At 40.2% G+C, this 17,770-nt stretch overlaps 2 protein-coding genes across 25 annotated transcripts in view; both read right to left on the bottom strand.

The window, feature by feature from the left end:
* ARPP19 (cAMP regulated phosphoprotein 19) overlaps positions 1 to 8,515 on the bottom strand; it is a 30,417-nt gene extending 21,902 nt beyond the window's left edge. Inside the window, exons 1-3 of one of the 4 annotated variants that reach the window (XM_009429152.5) lie at positions 8,344 to 8,515; positions 248 to 1,188; positions 42 to 147 (exon numbers count right to left, since the gene is read on the bottom strand). The gene's annotated coding sequence lies outside the window, so the exon portion shown is untranslated. Of the gene's footprint in view, positions 1 to 37; positions 148 to 247; positions 1,189 to 8,343 lie in introns of those variants that run through there. The other 3 variants (XM_054666962.2, XM_063794158.1, XM_009429153.5) reach the window with 3 other exon arrangements.
* Positions 8,516 to 12,258: 3,743 nt separating this feature from the next.
* The window catches only part of ATOSA (atos homolog A), a 128,513-nt gene continuing 123,001 nt past the window's right edge, over positions 12,259 to 17,770 (bottom strand). For all 21 annotated transcript variants that reach the window (XR_010151388.1, XR_010151389.1, XR_010151387.1 and 18 more), the window contains 2 exons: positions 15,691 to 15,890; positions 12,259 to 13,251 (listed from right to left, as the gene is read on the bottom strand). Coding sequence is in view for 16 of the 21 variants with exons in the window: in XM_054666961.2 (XP_054522936.1) it covers positions 13,098 to 13,251; positions 15,691 to 15,890 (354 nt within the window). In the remaining 5 variants the exon portion in view is untranslated. The remainder of the gene's footprint in view (positions 13,252 to 15,690; positions 15,891 to 17,770) is intronic.

Here is a 17,770-nt window from a genome sequence, read left to right on the forward strand (position 1 = left end):
CCGGAGCCCGCCTGCCCCTCCCGCACCGCGCCCCTACCTACTTGACCCCGCTTCTCCCGCTCGCTGTCGTCCAAACACTTCCTTTTTTCCTTCAAAGGTCGCCGCTCCTGCCTCACCTCACATCCGTTTGTGGCTGCCGAATGCTTCCTGGGAATTGTAGTTTCTAAGTGGAACCGCCTCTCCCCGCCCTTTCCTGTCCACTCTGGTCCCCTCGTTCTAGGAGCTTTATTTTACTCTTTCCACGTACCCATCCTCGCCTAGTTCTGTTCTCCTCGCTCTCCGCTCTGTAGCCACACAGGCTGTCTTTTGGGCACGCCAAAAGTCTTGCTCCACTCTGCCACGCCTTCACATCTCCAGTCCTACGTCTCTGCCTCAGAACCTTTCCTTCCTAAACCTCTACACTAGGCCAGAGCCACCTCTTAAAGGCTGTCACAGCCCTGTACAGTTCCTCAACAACATGAACTGTATCATTACACAATTGTCGTGACTTTAGGTCACCTTTCCTTCTCAGATAAGCCGCACCAGGGCAGGGATCTCGTCTGTAATTACTTACATTTTACTCTGAGGGTCCAGCACTTCCTAGATATCTAACGAAGGAATTCAGATTCATTTGTCCACTCCCACAAGCTTACCGAAGCTGCTAGCATTGAGCTCCCCCAATGACCCTTTTATTTGCCAAGTCCTGCGGTTTCTTACTGAATCCTCATTCTACTTGATATCTGAATAGTTACTCGCAATGTTTGTTGGTTCCAACAAAGTGTCCCTCAGAAACTTGGAAATAAGATTGCCCTCTAAGAGTTAAACTAGTAAAAAGCCACAGAAAATGAATGCATTTCTGGGGGCAGGGGAGCAATTGAAGGACCCTAAATGCCTGGATAAGGAATTTGGAAACCATCGAAACTCAACCAGGATGTAGAATCTCAGACAGGAAGAATTGCACTGGAATTGCAACTAGAAAAACAAAAACAGTTAATATTGCACTCCTTTTGGAGAAACGAAGGAAGGCATTTGTCAGCCAAGGAAGTATTGAAAATAAAAGGGTTCAACAGGCCAACTGTTTGACAAAGATATCCCTTAAGAATGTCTCACGCTGGGCTAGCTGAGAAACTGTAAGATCCACGACATATTTGTTCTCCTTCTATACTCACAAAGTAACATACTGAAAATTTGCCTTTCCCTTAAGCAGAACTGCAGAGAGAAAGAAGAGCGCAGTAGTTAGGCCACTGAAGCATTTAACAGTTGTATTTTTATTAATAAATTGACCGACGTTCTAGTATATGTCCTATATCAATGTATTTGTGAACTTGGGTTAAAATCTGATAGACATACACTTAATGATGAAACTCAGCCTCAAGAAAATTGCCTGTGGCTGGGCACAGTGGCTCACTCGTAATCCCAGCACTTTGGGAGGCCAAGGTGGGCAAATTGCTCGAGCTCAGGAGTTCAAGACCAGCCTGGCCAACATGGCAAATCTCTGTCTCTACAAAAAGAAAAAAAACTTTTTTTTTCTTTTTCTTTTTGAGACAGAGTCTCAACTCTGTCACCCAGACTGGAGTGCAATGGCACAATCTCGGCTCACTGCAACCTCCGCTTCCTGGGTTCAAGCAATTCTCCTGCCTCAGCCTCCCAAATAGCTGGGATTACAGTTGCCCACCACCACACCCTGATAATTTTTTGTATTTTTAGTAGAGACAGGGTTTTGCCATGTTGTCCAGGCTGGTCTCGAACTCCCGGCCTCAAGTGATCCACCCGCCTCGGCCTCCCAAAGTGCTGGGATTATAGGAGCGAGCCACCACATCTGGCCTTTTTTTAAAAATTGGCTATGTGACCTTGGATAAAAAGAATCTGTTTCTGATAGTGACACTCGCAGAAGGGGAAGTTTGAATTTCTGGGGGCAGACTTTGGTCAAATGGAGAATTCACCATGGGCAATGCTCCACAATGAGGACCTGTCTGGAAAGCCATTCTTTCCCAACTAACACCACTCTGCATCATTATGAACCTTAATGTGTAAAACTGCACACTGGTCCCCAGCACCCTGTTTGTCAAAACTTCCTTCTCTTGATCTCCAGGATACTATTGTCTCATGGATTTCCTCCTACTTAACCTCCCTGTTGAATCTTAACCTGCCTCTTAATGGGAGGATTCTAACAGTTCTGTCCTTGGATCTCCTTCTCTTCTATGTTTACACAGCCTCCAGGAAATAACTTCCACCTTCATAGTTTTTTTTTCTTTTTTGAGACAAAGTGTCACTCTGCCACCCAGGCTGGGGTGCAGTGGCACCATCTCAGCTCACTGCAATCTGCCTCCTAGGTTCAAGTGATTCTCCTGCCTCAGCTTCCCAAGTAGCTGGGACCACAGGCACATGCCACCATGCCTGGCTAATTTTTGTATTTTTAATAATTGTAGGCCTGGCGCGGTGGCTCACACCTGTAATCCCAGCACTTTGGGAGGCCGAGGCGGGTGGATCACTTGAGGTCAGGAGTTCGAGACCAGCCTGGCCAACGTGGTAAAACCGTCTCTACTAAAAATACAAAAATCAGCTGGGCATGGTGGCGGGCACCTGTAATCCCAGCTACTTGGGAGGCTGAGGCAGGAGAATTGCTCAAACCTAGGAGATGGAGGTTGTAGTGAGCTGAGATCATATCACTGCACTCCAGCCTGGGCGACAAGAGCGAAACTGTTTCAAATAATAATAATAATAATTTGTAAAGACGGGGTGTTGCTGTGTTGGCCAGGCTGGTCTCAAACTCCTGGCCTCAAGTGCTCGGCCTGCCTCGGCCTCCCAAAGTGCTAGGATTACAGACTTGAGCCACTGCGCCCGGTGGACATTCATAGTTTAAACTGCCATCTAGGGATACCTTGTTTTTTGGGGCTTCATTTTATTGTACTTCTAGATACTGCATTTTTCACAAATTGAAGGTTTGTGGCAATCCTGCATCCAGCCTCTATAGGCGCCATTTCTGCAACACCATGTGCTCACTTTGTGTCCGTGTGTAACATTTGGGTAATTCTTGCAATATTTCAAACGTTTTCATTATTATTATATCTATTATAGTGATCTGTAATCAGTTATCTTTGACATTACTATTGTAATTTTGGGGGAGTACCACAAACCACTCCCACATAAGACAGTGAACTTAACCAATAAATGTGTATGCTCTGACTGCTGTACTAACCAGCATTCCCCTGTCTCTCTCTCCTTGGGCCTCCCTATCCCCTGAGACACAACGATATTGAAATTAGGCCAAATAATAACCCTACAATGGCCTCTAAGTGTTCAAGTGAAAGGAAGAGTTGCATATCTCTTCCTTTAAATCAAAAGCTAGAAATAGCCAGGTGCGGTGGCTCATGCCTGTAATCCCAGCATTTTGAGAGGCTGGGGCTGGTGGATTGCTTGAGCCCAGGAGTTTGAAACCAGCCTTGGCAATATGGTAAACTTCGTCTCTACCAAAAATACAAAAATTAGCCAGTCTCATAACCCGGTCTCTAAATAAACAAATAAATAGATTAAACATTTTTAAAAAGCTGGAAATGATTAAGCTTCGTGAGGAAGGCATGTCAAAAGCTGAGACAGCCAAAAACTAGGCCTTTTGTGACGAAGCGTTAGCCAAGTTATGAATGCAAAGGAAAGTTATTGAAGGAAATTAAAAGTGCTACTCCTGTGAACACATGAATGATATGAAAACGAGACAGTCTTATTGCTGATATGGTCCAAGTTTTAGTGATCTGTATAGGAGAGCAAACCAGCCACAACACTCCTTTAAGCCAAAGCCTAATCCAGAACGAGGGCTTAGCTGTCTTCAATTCTGTGAAGTCTCAGAGAGGTGAGGAAGCTAAAGAAGAAAAGTTTGAAGCTAGCAGAGGTGAGTTCATGAAGTTTAAAGAAAGAAGCCATCTTCATAACATAAAAGTATAAGGCAAAGTAGAAAGTGCTGATGGAGAAGCTGCAGCAAGTTATCCAGAAGATCTAGCTAAGCTAATTGACTAAGGGGGCTACAATGAGCAACAGATTTTCAATGTGGACAAAACGACCTTCTGTTGGAAAATGTCATCCAGGACTTTCATACTAGAGGAAGTCAATGCCTGGCTTTGAAGCTTCAAAAGACAGGCTGACTCTCTTCTTAGGGGCTACTGTGGCTGGTGTCTTTAAGCTGAAGCCAATGCTCATTTACTATTCTGAAAATCCTAGGGTTCTAAATCTGCTCTACCTGTACTCTGCAAATGGAACCACAAAGCCTGGATGACAGCACATCTGTTTACAACATGGTTTAGTTAATATTTTAAACTCACTATTGAGACCTACTGCTCAGAAAAAAAAAATCCTTTCAAAATATTGTAGCTCATTGACAATGCACTTGGTCTCCTAAGAGCCCTGATGGAGGTGTACAAGGAGATTAATGTTGTTTTCATGCTTTCTAACGCAACATCCATCTTGTAGTCCATAGATCAAGGAATAATTTCAACTTTCAAGTCTTTTTTTTTTTTTTTTGAGATGGAGTCTTGCTCTGTTGCCCAGGCTAGAGTGCAGTGGGTGCAATCTCAGCTCACTGCAGCCTCTGCCTCTCGGGTTCCAGCGATTCTCCTGCCTCAGCCTGCTGGGTAGCTGGGATTTACAGGCACACACCACCACAGCTAGCTAATTTTTTTATTTTTAGTAGAGATGGGGTTTTGCCATGTTGGCCGGGCTGGTTTCGAACTCCTGACCTCAGGTGATCCGCCTATCTTGACCTCCCAGAGTGCTTCAAGTCTTAATGGGAAATACATTTTGTAAAGCTATAGCTGTCATATACAGTGATTTGTCTTATAGATGTGGGAAAACTAAATTGAAAACCTTCTGGAAAGGATTCACCATTCTAGATGCTGTTAAGAACATTTGTGATTCAAGGGAGAAGGTCATTGTATTAACATTAACAGAAGTTTGGAAGAAGTTAATTCCAACCCTCATGGATGACTTTGAGGGATTCAAGACTTCAGTGGAGGAAATAACTGCAGATGTGACAAGAAGAGCAAGAGAACTACAAGTGGAGTCTGACAATGTGACTGAATTACTGCAATATCATGATAAAATTTGAATGGATGAAGAGTTGCTTCTTATGGATGAGCAAAGTAACTGGGTTCTTGAGATGGAATTTACTCCTGATGAAGATGCTGTGAATGTTGTTGAAATGACAACAAAAACTTCATTTGTATTCATTACCAACCTCTCTTCATCCTCCTCTCCCCTCTTCCTTCGCAGCTTCTGGTAATCACCATTCCTCTCTCTATCTCCATGAGATCCACTTTTTTTAGCTCCAATATGAGTGAGAACATGCTACATTTGACTTCCTCTGACTGTTTTATTTCACTGAACATAATGACCCCAAATTCCATCCAGTTGCTGCAAATGACAGAATTTCATTCTTTTTTATGGCTGAATAATATTCCATTATGTATGTATACTACATTTTCTATACCTATTCATCCATTGATGGACACCTAGGTTGACTCCATATCTTGGCTATTGTGAATAGTGCTTCAGTAAACATGGGAATGCAGATATCTCTTTGACACACTGATTTCCTTTCTTTCTTTCTTTCTTTCTTTTTTTTTTTTTTTTCAGAGAGAGTCTCACTCTGCCAACCCAGGCTGGAATGCAGTGGCTCACTGCAACCTCTGCCTCCTGGGTTCAAGCGATTCTCGTGCCTCAGCCTCCCGAGTAGCTGGGATTACAGGATGCATCACCACACCTGGCTAATTTTTAGACAGGGTTTCACCATGTTGGCCAGGCTGGTCTTGAACTCCTGATGACCTCAAGTGATCCATCTACCTCGTCCTCCCAAAGTGCCAAGATTACAGGCATGAGTCACTGCACCTGGCCAAGGATCTGAATTCTTTTCTTTGTTTTAATTAACATTTTTTTTTTGAGAGAGAGTCTCACTTGGTTGTCCAGGCTGGAGTGTAGTGGTGTGATCTTGGCTCACTACAACTTCTGCCTCCCAGGTTCAAACAATCCTCCTCAGCCTCCCAAGTAGCTGGGATTACAAGTGTGTGCCACCATGCATAGATAATTTTTGTAGTTTTTTGTAGAGAGAGTCTCACTGTGGTGTCCAGGCTGGTTTTGAACTCTGAACTCAAGTGATCTGCCCACCTCGGCCTCCCAAAGTGCTGGGATTACAGGCCTGAGCCACTGTACACAGCCATATGTCTTCTTTTGAGAAATGTCTAGTCAGGTCTTTTGTGCATTTTAAAATTGGATTATTTGGGGTTTTTTTTTGCTATTGTTTGGGTTGCTTATATATTCAATCTCTTGTTTGATGGAAGTTTGCAAATGTTCTTTGTAGCTTCTCTTCTCTTCACTTGTTTACTCTGCTATGCAGAAGATTTTTAGCTTGATGTAATCCCACTTGTCTATTTTTGCTTTTGTTGCCTGTGCTTTTTTTTTTTTTTTTCTTTTTGAGATGGAGCCTCGCTCTGTCACCCAGGCTGGAGTGCAATGGCGCGATCTCGGCTCACTGCTATCTCCGCCTCCCGAGTTCAAGCAATTCTTCTGCCTCAGTCTCCCGGGTAGCTGGGATTACAGGCACCACCACGCCTGGCTCATTTTTGTGTTTTCAGTAGAGATGGGGTTTCACCATGTTGGTCAGACTGGTCTTGAACCCCTGACCTCAGGTAATCCACCCACCTCGGCCTCCCAAAGTGCTGGGATTATAGGCGTGAACCATCGCGCCCGGCCTGTTGCCTGTGCAACACCTGTTGAGGTGTTACCTAAAAAGCCTTTGCCCAGACCAATGTCCTGGAGCATTTACCCAGTGTGTTTTTTTAGTAGTTTCAGGTCTTACATTTAAATCTCTAATCCATTTTGACTTGATTTTTGTATATGGTGAAAGATAAGGATCTAATTTCATTCTTCTGCATATGGATATCATTTTCCCAGAACCGTTTACCAGAGAAACTGTCCTTTCTGCAGTGTATGTTCTGGGCATCTTTGTCAAAAATGGGTTGGCTGTATATTTGTTTCTGGGTTCTTTATTCTGTTCCTTTGGTCTATGTGTCTGTTTTTGTGCCAGTACTATTCTGTTTTGGTTACTATAGTTTTGTAGTACAATTTGTGTAGTATAGAAATTTTAACAATATTAACTGTTCCAATCCATGAGCAAGGGATAGCTTTACATTTTTGTGTGTGTTCTCTTCAATTTCTTTCATCAGTGTTTTATAAATTTCCTCATAGAGGTCTTTCACTTCTTCACTTAAATTTATTCCTAGGTATTTTACTTTTTTTGTAGCTATTGTAAATGTAATTGCTTTCGTTTTCAGATTGATTGCTACAATAAAATATTTTAAAATATTACATAAACTTAGCTCATAAAGCAGTGGCAAGATTTGAGAGGGCTGACTCCAGTTTTGAAACCAGTTCTATTGTGGGTACGTAAAATGCTATCAAACAGCATTGCATGCTACAGAGAAATCTTGCGTGAAAGGAAGAGTCAATTGATGAGAAACTTCATTGATGTTTTATTTTAAGAAATTCTCACAGCCACTCCAACCTTCAGCAACCACTATCCTGACCAGTCGGCAGCCATCAACATCCAGGCAAGATCCTCCACCAGCAAAAAGATTATGACTCCTTGAGGGTTCAGATGATTGTTAGTATTTTTTAGCAATAGATTATTAATTTTTTTTTTTAGAGATAAGGTGTCACATTGTCACCCAGGCTGGAGTTCAGAGGTGCCATCATAGCCCACTGTAACCTTGAACTCCCGGGCTCAAGTGACAATAAACTATTTTTTACTTTTATTTATTTTAGAGACAGGGTCTCACTTGTTACTGAGGCTGGAGTGAGCTTGGCTCACTAACCTTGAAATCTTGGCCTCAAGTAATTTACCTGTCTCAGCTTCCCAAAGTGCTTGGATTACAGGTGTGAATCACCATGCCCAGCCCTATAATCTGTTTTTTATTTAGGGTATCTACATCTTTTTAGACATAATGCTATTACACACTTCTAAGCTATAATATAGTATAAACGTAACTTTTTAAATTATTATTTTGAGGGGAGTTTCGCTCTTGTTGCCCAGGCTGGAGTGCAATGGCATGATCTCAGCTCACTGCAACCTCCACCTGCTGGGTTCAATTGATTCTCCTGCCTCAGCCTCCCAAGTACCTGGGATTACAGGCATGTGCCACCATGCCTAATTTTTTGTATTTAGTAGAGACGGGGTTTCACCATGTTAGTCAGGCTGGTCTTGAACCCCTAACCTCAGGTGATCCACCTGCTTCAGCCTCCTAAAATGCTGGGATTACAGGGTGCTCGGCCAAATGTAACTTTTATATGCACTGGAAATAAAAAAAAATGTGTATGACTTACTTCATTGTTGTGGTCTGGAACCAAACCTGCAACATCTCCAAGGTATGTGTGTATTCTAGATTAGTGCTGTCTTATAGCAACTTGTGTGATGGAACTATTCTATATATGTGCTCTCCAATACAGTAGCCACTAGCTACATATGACTATTGAGCATTTGAAATGTAACTAGGGCAACCAAGGAACTGAATTTTTAATTAATTCTATTAGCCATAGGGAATAGAATCATGGAATGACCCTTTAGACAGAGATTCTCACTAAGTTTGGGGCAAGGTCCAAGAAGTGATGTTTAACCAAAGTTCCCCTGGTGATTCTGATGCATACCTGCACAAAATAGTTTTTTGATTTGGAACTTGATAGGTGTATAAAAGCTTTAAAAAGAACGGGGTTCTTTTTGAGGTTTAGTTGGCCTAGTTCAAGAGTTTATAGGAATAAGGAGATGAAGTAATGTCTCCCTCCATTCAATCCTCAAACAATTGAGAGAGGAAATTCACCTTTATCATCTGAGTGTAGCAAACACCAAAAACAGAATACATTTTGAATGAGAGGAAGAGACTGGAAAATCAACTCAGGGAAAACAAGTGAGATACTGAACACCAAAAATCCTGGGATGAATGGTGATTTCTATGAGCAAAGCCCAGAGATTGTTAACTGAATAAACAGGTCAGATAACTGTAAACAGCAGTTTCAACAACTTGCGTGTTGAAAGTGGAACTTAGAAAGTGGATGATCCCACTTCTCTAGAGACTTAGTGGTTGGAACAGGAAAATTTTGAATATATTAAAAAGAAAGGGCTGGGTGCGGTGGCTCACGCCTGTAATCCCAGCATTTTGGGAGGCAGAGGTGGGCGGATTACCTGAGGTCAGGAGTTCGAGACCAGCCTGGCCAACATGGTGAAATCCTGTCTCTACTAAAAATACAAAAATTAGCTGGGCATGGTGGCAGGCACCCAGCTACTCAAGAGGCTGAGGCAGGAGAATCAGTTGAACCTGCAAGGCGGAGATTGCAGTGAGCCAAGATCACGCCACTGTACTCCAGCCTGGGTGACAGAGAAAGACTCATCTCAAAAAACAAAAACAAAAGCCAAAACAAAACAAAAAACCAGTGAACAATAGGGTAAAAGGGGACCTGGAAGAGACTTGAAAAACTGAATCTTTACCTCATGCCTCCTGACAGTGTATTACGTCAAATAGCTTCTGAGTTGCATTAGGATATTCATTCCCAAAGTTGTAGGTTTTAAAAAAACTGGACACTTGAGGTAGGCATTTCCTTACTATATCTCACTTACCACATGGAAAGTTATTATCTTCACTTCCAAGAATATTGATGGAAAGTATATTTCTGGTGGAAAAATATAATGGAAATGAGGAAAAAAGGCAAAATATCACTGTAGTAGAGTGAAAAAGACAATCTTTAACCCAGATTGGAATTCTGGTTCTTCTACTTATTGCCAGTATGACCTTGGGCAAGCTTCAAACCCCCTTTTAACTGGAGAATAACTAGAATTTCCACTCTTTTTCCGAAGTATGGTTTTTAAGGACTCAGTGACATATAAACTGACTGTACAATGCCTAGCACATTGCAAGCATTCAGATATTCTCTTCCTTCTCCCCATGTCCACATTTTTGCCATATCTCCCACAGACAGCCCATGATGGAGTAGAATGGGCTGATTCCAGTGCTATATACGGATAGTCTAGGGATTTAGAGTTAATGCTCACCAATATGAAAAGCCTACTTCCGTTTAGATTGATCCTGTTTTCCTAGGTCTAGCAAACCATATGGTGTATCACATACCAAATTTTCAGCAGTCACCAGCCCTGTTAAAGCAGTAGCTGCAAAGGTCAACTTGAGGGAGGGGACTTTTACATTTACTTTATATACTTATATGGTGTGAACATTTTTTATAATAGACATGTATTTTATGTTTATAAATTAAGTTAGAAAAGAATCACCACTTTATTCATGAAGTTAATTAGGAAAGAGTGAGGATTTCAAAGATGAAGGCTTTGAAGGAGAAATTTTCCCCTTCTTTAGCCCTCAGGGAATGACAGATCTGGTGAGGGCAAATGGCAAGAGGGGAGAAACTTCCGTTGGGTATTTTCCAGCTAGACCTCATTTCATCACTTTGATTTTTTTAATTCTGACAGATTTTAGCATTCTCATCAAAGAAAATCTCCAAAGGTTATTTGTGATCCCATAGTTCCTTTTTTTTTTTTTTTTTTTTGAGACGGAGTCTCGCTCTGTCACCCAAGCTGGAGTGCAATGGCGCATTTTCGGCTCACTGCAAGCTCCGCCTCCAGGGTTCACGCCATTCTCCTGCCTCAGCCTCCTGAGCAGGTGGGACTACAGGCGCCCGCCACCGGGCCCGGCTAATTTTTTGTATTTTTTTTTAGTAGAGACAGGGTTTCACTATGTTAGCCAGGATGGTCTCGATCTCCTGACCTTGTGATCCGCCCGCCTCGGCCTCCCAACCGTAGTTCCTTTTTAAAGGGAGTTATCAGTTACGACTCATTTTACTGATCTGCAACACTGCCAGGTGGGCCTGCAGTAAGATCTCTCGTATCTATCACAGGTAACCATGTTGGTTGTCTGCTGGTATCTTTCTGTGCATGCCAACACTCAACTGTTATATAATCCAGTGACATAATCTTTGAATACAGATAATAGAGATGTGGTAATGCCTTGGCCTATAATTACACAAGGGTAGAGAAAGAACCAGCGTGATAGAGACAATGCCAGGGCAAGTGAGAACAGACAGACGCTGGGTAATTATACCTCACAGAGGAAAAACATAAGTGAAAAAGGCCCTAAGAAGTAGAGGAGCAAAAGGTCAGCACGTGCTTGCTCTGCACAAACTTTCCAGGAAGAAAGCACAGGATGCACCCAGGTGTTCCATTCAACTTCAAAGTTTCTAAAAAGTGCTCAGAAAGGTTGGAAGACTGTGTACTAGAAAGAATTCCGGTGTGGTATCCATGCAAAAAGACACCTGCACAGAAGTATGTGACTATTTTTTGGGTAAACTTTACTGGAGAGGTCAAAAAAAATTTAAAAATGTTTTTGATGTTTTTCAAGTTTTATATAAAATTATCAATATTGACTTTTGCCAAATGCCTATCTAGATTTATGTATCGAAATGCTTATTTCAAGGATTAGATAACAGAATTTAAGAAGAGAAGGCACATTAATCATATACTCTCACCACATTTTCTCAATCACACAGACCTGGAAACATTAGGGGATTCCTAGAGTCAGTTCCATCAGATACCATTAGAACTGGGACTACAATCCAAACCTTTGGGTCCTTGTCCCATCTGTTTTCCACACAGTCTAAAGATTGAAAACAATCTTCATAAATTTGCACCACTGAAATTTTTTTTTTTTAGTTTTATGGAATATAAATAGCCTTTTTTTCTTTAACTGATATTTTAAAAGAAATATATAAAAGGTATCTGCTTGCCATTCCACAGCCTGCTGGCCTGCAGCCACACACTCATCACCTGGACTGATAGATTCTCTTAAGCGGTCTAATGCCTGGGTCCAAAAGTAGACTTTCTCCTTTCCCAATTCCAGACTGCTTACCAGGTTCTAGATTCCCAGGTCTCCTGGGTCTGGCCTACTTGAGTGGTCTTTTTTTTTAACCTGCGGTCATAGATTTCTACCAGCATTCCTAGTATTTTTGCCTTGTTATTTAATCTGCTGTTGCCCGCTGTCTGAGCACAAACATCTAAAAACCACCCTGTTCTTTCCAAGGGTGTTGGAAGACAGACTTCTGATGCACTTAGTGATAAATTGGGAACAAGACTCAAGACATCTTCCCCCTCCCTCTTTGCAGCTGTAGAGCTAGAATGAAAATGTCTAATGGCTAATTCACTCAATCACATAAATGTCTCATCTACAAATAAAAGCCAAGTACACGTTTCTTAGTTTTTTTTGAATATATTTACAATATAAATACTAATTTGTTTCCAAAGTACATATTCTTTTAACAATTTGAGAAAATTATCTAGCATACAACAGTAATTTAATGTAAAGACTCTATAGTAGTGATTAAGGAAAAATAGAACTGTTTTGGGGATAAGGAATCCTGGCTATGAATGGGCATGATGATCTGAACTTGCAAAGGGAAAGTGAAGCAGCTTAGTCCACATTGCACTGCTAATACAATATGTTAAAGGACTACTATGTGAGATAGCAACCTGGATATGGTGTTATAAAAACTAAACATGAGAGATATAAAAAGTACACATGCTTGCATAGTGTGTTACTTTTAAAGAAGCTCAACATTTTATTCTCATTTCCAATAACTTAAATGAACAGCACTTAACACATTACACAAAATTAAAGACTTGTGCATATATTTCAGATTTCAACATTAATGTCAAAAATACATAGTATGATTTTACATAGGATTTGTGCTACATTAGAACACTAGAGACAAACATCACTTGAGTATTAAGGAAAACATTAAATATTAAATAACTGAGAAAATGTGTAAACACTAATCTAACTGGGGGTTTTGCTATTGCAACATGTCCAATGAAGTGGTTTCAACAGTACAAAAAGGATTAGGACATGAGTTTTTCCAGTCTACATGGAATATATGGATTTCATTTCAGGAATCCTTTCATAAAAACTGGTCCAGGGTAACAGGAGAGGATCCACTCTCCTGATTGTTAATTTGGTACACTCCATTCTATGCTAATTTTTACTTGCAAACTTGGGTACTGAGTAAATACTTTAAATCATCACTCCTTATCAACATCTTGGTGAAAACTGAGGGTTTGTTGGTGATTCAGTGTAAGATTTGAGTTCATATGCAGCACCGCTATCAACCTCCATTGACTTTCTAGAGAACAGGAGCCGTACGTCTCTATGGAGGTAGATCTTTCCAGATTTAGAACTCTGGAACCTAAACAAATAAACAAAATATAAAACATTTCAGAGAACGAGTCTTTAAAAGAAACTAGAATAATTAAAATTTGAAAGTAGGAAGAACTAATCTTGCTACAATATTAGGTCAACACTAACTCTTTAACATGATATTTAAGATCTTTCTAAAGACCAAAGCATATGCTTTTATTTAAATGCTGCTCTCTTACCATTCCCTAAATACCTCATACTCCTTTTCCTTCCCTCAGTGCCTGAGATGCTTCTTCCTGTAAATCTGAGTGTCAAATAGAATCTTACTTTTCCTCCCTGACTCCACAGTACATGCACCTTTCCTCATCTGCAGGTTCACGTGGCAGTTCACTCACATTACTCAATAACATTACATTTGGGCTCTGTAGCCCTGGCATCTTCTAGCTCCATAGACTGACCCATTTCACACAGCTTAGCCTCCCATGATTTGGGGTAGATGATAAAAAACTGCTATAATCAGCAGTGGCTAGGCTAAGTAAAACCCAGCCACCATCAAAAGTCAAGAGAAAAGTTAGCAGTAAAATGAAAATGGCTATCAAAACTGTATATGAAACTGTTTCTATCCACTGCTAATATCTGTAATACAGTGCAGGGATTTGGAATCTTCACTCACATTAACTTACCTACCAAACAGACAAACATACCCTGTAGTGCTTTCTCTTTGTTTTTCCCTTGGCATAGCATAAATACTCTCTGGGTTTGTGGATTTTACTCCTGAACTAGCTGAAAGATGTGGTGGTTACAGCTCTGTATGTTAAAACAGACTGGCTCTGACTGGCTCACTCTTCCCTCCTTTCTGAAGTTTTTCACCTTCCCAAACTGAAGGAGAACATTCTTTGGGAAGTGTACAGTTTTCCCCAAAAAGGTTTCTTTAAAGTATCCTGTCATTATGTGGAGATTATAAAAGCTAAGGTGGCTGATTTTTACTCTGGCCAGTATTGGTTTTGGTTACAAATAGCTATGGTTGTTAAACTTCAAGAGGAATGCTGTCAAATGCAAGTTTAACCAGAGAGGGTTGAATCTTTTTCTAGTTTGGTAGGTATTCTTATAGTCTGCTATTTCATACCATGTCATTCATTCATTCATTCATTCATTCATTCATGTGAGAGTCTTGCTCCTTTGCCCAGGCTGGAGTGCAGTGGTACGATCTCAGCTCCCAGGTTCAAGTGATTCTCCTGCCTCAGCTTCCCGAGGAGCTGGGATTACAGGTGTCCACCACCACGCCTGGCTAATTTTTGTATTTTTAGTAGAGATGGGGTTTCACCATGTTGGCCAGGCTGGTCTTGAGCTCCTGACCTCAGGTGATCCACCCACCTCGGCCTCCCAGAGTGCTGGGATTATAGGTGTGAGCCACCGTGCCCGGCTATACCATGTCTTTTAAAAAAAGTTTTCCAAGTCTGTTTTTCATAGATTTTTCATTCCCACAATCTGTGTAACATTTCCCATGTGGCTTACATCAGGTAGTGTCAGATTTGGTTTAAATACATTGTGCTGGCTGAACACGTCTTTTGCATACAGAACAACAGGCAGAAGACTGAGATGAAAGAACTAATTAAATAGAGCTTTGGGGAGAATAATTAACGGACTTTCATGTATGGGACTTGAGTGTACAGCTCACTGCTTATTCACTCCAGAACACCACTGCAAGGCATATATAAAGAAAGATAGCAGGTGGTCCCCATCAGCAATAACAGATTGAAGAAGTCTTCTGCCTGGACCCGAGATGAAAGGTGACTCCTCCTGATGAACAGAGTGAGACTCCGTCTCAAGAAAAAAAAAAAAAAAAAAAAAAAAGAAAAATATAAAATGATTTATATGGCTCATATTACTTTTTTTTTTTTTTTTGAGATGGAGTCTCATTCTTGTCACCCAGGCTGGAGTCCAATGGTGTGATCTCAGCTCACTGCAACCTCCACCTCCCGGGTTCAAGCAATTCTCCTGCCTCAGCTTGAGTAGCTGGGATTACAGGCTCCCACCACCATGCCCAGGTAATTTTTGTATTTTTAGTAGAGACAGGGTTTCACTATGTTGGCCAGGTTGGTCTCAAACTCCTGAAGGTGATCCGCCCACCTTGGCCTCCCAAAGTGCTGGAATTACAAGGTGTGAGCCACTGCGCCCGGCCCTCGTATTACATTTTTAAATAGTATTCGTTTAGAAAATGTGTTTCACTGCCCCAGATGCATGTGTTTTGGCATAAAATATTTTATATTAAACAGCTATAAATGAAAACTTCCCTAACTCAACAAGTAATAACCACCACAGGAAGGTATGCCATGTACTTTCAGCATCTTGGCACATCATCAAGAGTTCCCGAGCTAAGCAAAGTCCCAAGGGACACTGGTCTAGTTAGAGTCACAGTTTTAAAAAAAAAACTAAAAATTTTAGAGTTGTTCTAAAGTAACATTTTCATATTAATTTGAAGCATTACCTCAGATGTATGAGGTAGCGTAATAACCGTTCTTCTGTGTGTCGGATGTTCTCTTTATTAACACTTCTCTTCACTTCTTGTTTAACAGGTACAGAAAAAGTTCTTTGTCGTAGGAATGTCTGATGATTGGCTGGCATATCTCGTAAATCATATATCACAACAAACATCTTCACCACAGTCTTATTAGGATTAAATAAGGTCTGAAGAAACAATATAGAAATTATTCTTTAAAAATAGTGATTTGTTGATGTGATTCAGAATGATTGTGCCAATAATCAAACAAGATTTTAAACAACAAGGTAATACCACTGAATATAATTCAGTTTCAAGGACTAAAATTAACACAATTTCAAAAGTTTAAGAAATATTATTATTTTTTAAAAGGTTCAATTTTTTGTTTTACAATAATATAAGGTCCAATAACAAATCAAAATCTTTAGTCACATATTTCATATATATAAATTTTACTCCTTGTTCAGAGGAGCAACTTTAAGGAATAGTTCCAGTAGCTTAAGCAAAATACATCCTTATTGGGTTAAAATATTCCAGTTCAATTATTTCAAACATAATAGCTTTGCTAAAGAGTATCAAGTTCAAACTTCTCAAAATTGAGTTTTAATTTTTCTCACATTTTAATAGCAAACAGAATATTTCAAATAAAAATACAAGCTCTGTAAAATTAGCATGTTTGATGTCTTAGGTACATATGATTATTATAAAATTTAAAATAGGTGCTCAAAGAAGAGACTTTTTCCTATCTGAACATTTCCCCAAGTTTAGAAAACAAAGCTCACTATTATTAATTAATTAGATCTAAAGTAGGCTAATACTTCATTTACTCATACATGGAATCATTTCAAAATTTGTAGCAACACTAGGCCTTAAAAAATTCTCAATATTATTATAGACCAAAATATGTATCCTGGTAAAGACTGAATTAAATTCAGTTGTTGCTTGGTTATGAATAATTGAAGGAATATTATTTTTAAAGTACTCGTTTTGAAACAAAACCCCAAGCTGCTGATCTGACTTTAACCAAATTACCAACACATCAATAGGTAACTTGGTACCCATGCTTTCAGAAGCTCATCCGTGGCACTGGACATCACTCACTGAATCAAAATGAGAAATATATCAATATCATAATCCAGTTTTTGAAATCTAGTGAGTCTTAAGATTAAGGCTAATACATTCAACAACCACACCTCATAAGCCAGGAGTTCAAATCATGTTTATACACAGTTAAACTGTATACAGAATAGAAGACATATAATTAACCACTAAAGCTGGCAGTCTCCAAACAAGAGGTGAATGTGTTACCTCCGAGTTTATGATTCATTATTATCACAACTGACAGCTAGCTTTCCACTGACCCACACTTTCTCATGAGCTGCATAGCCAAAGGCAAGAGAACACTGTCACTCCTTTACTTCAAGAAATCGGTTTACTTGTGGTATTCTTGTGGTAATTCCTCCTCAAACTTATATAAATATGTATTACTATATATGTGTGTGTATATATATATATACACACACGTACACATGTTACATACTTCTGTTTCATTCCTGTGTGATATGAAATAAACAAATATACAGATTCCTTGCAGTATTGGAACAATGATGATGAGTAAAAGTGATCTGACAAAGTACTGAACACACTGAGGTCAAAGGTCATACAAAGTCTTGTTGGATTAGATCAAATCCTGGGTATGAGGAGCAAGCCTTAGCTAGACTCTCTTTCAGTCTGCAAACTCTGTAATAGATTTGAGGGCTTGCAGGATTACGCTGGGTCAGATCTAGAGTTAACTCAATTTCAAGCTGGCCTTAATATCAGATTATTCTTCTGAGAACCCTAGACCAGGGATGATGAAGGACTGTTCTGAGACAGCAGGACTCTCCTGAGCCAAAAGAGATCAATGCCTAGACCAAAAGGAATGATGCCTTCTCTGCCCTGACATCTGTCAGACTATATTTCTGCTTTGTGTGGTCATCTCATTAAATCAATTTTAGAAATTATTAGAAATAAAATAATTTTGTTTCCCAAGTTTTCCTGTGAAAGCAATTCTAATATTTGGGGTCTC

The sequence above is a fragment of the Pan troglodytes genome, chromosome 16, assembly GCF_028858775.2.
Source record: "Pan troglodytes isolate AG18354 chromosome 16, NHGRI_mPanTro3-v2.0_pri, whole genome shotgun sequence".
In the NCBI taxonomy this organism is placed as follows: Eukaryota; Metazoa; Chordata; class Mammalia; order Primates; family Hominidae; genus Pan; species Pan troglodytes.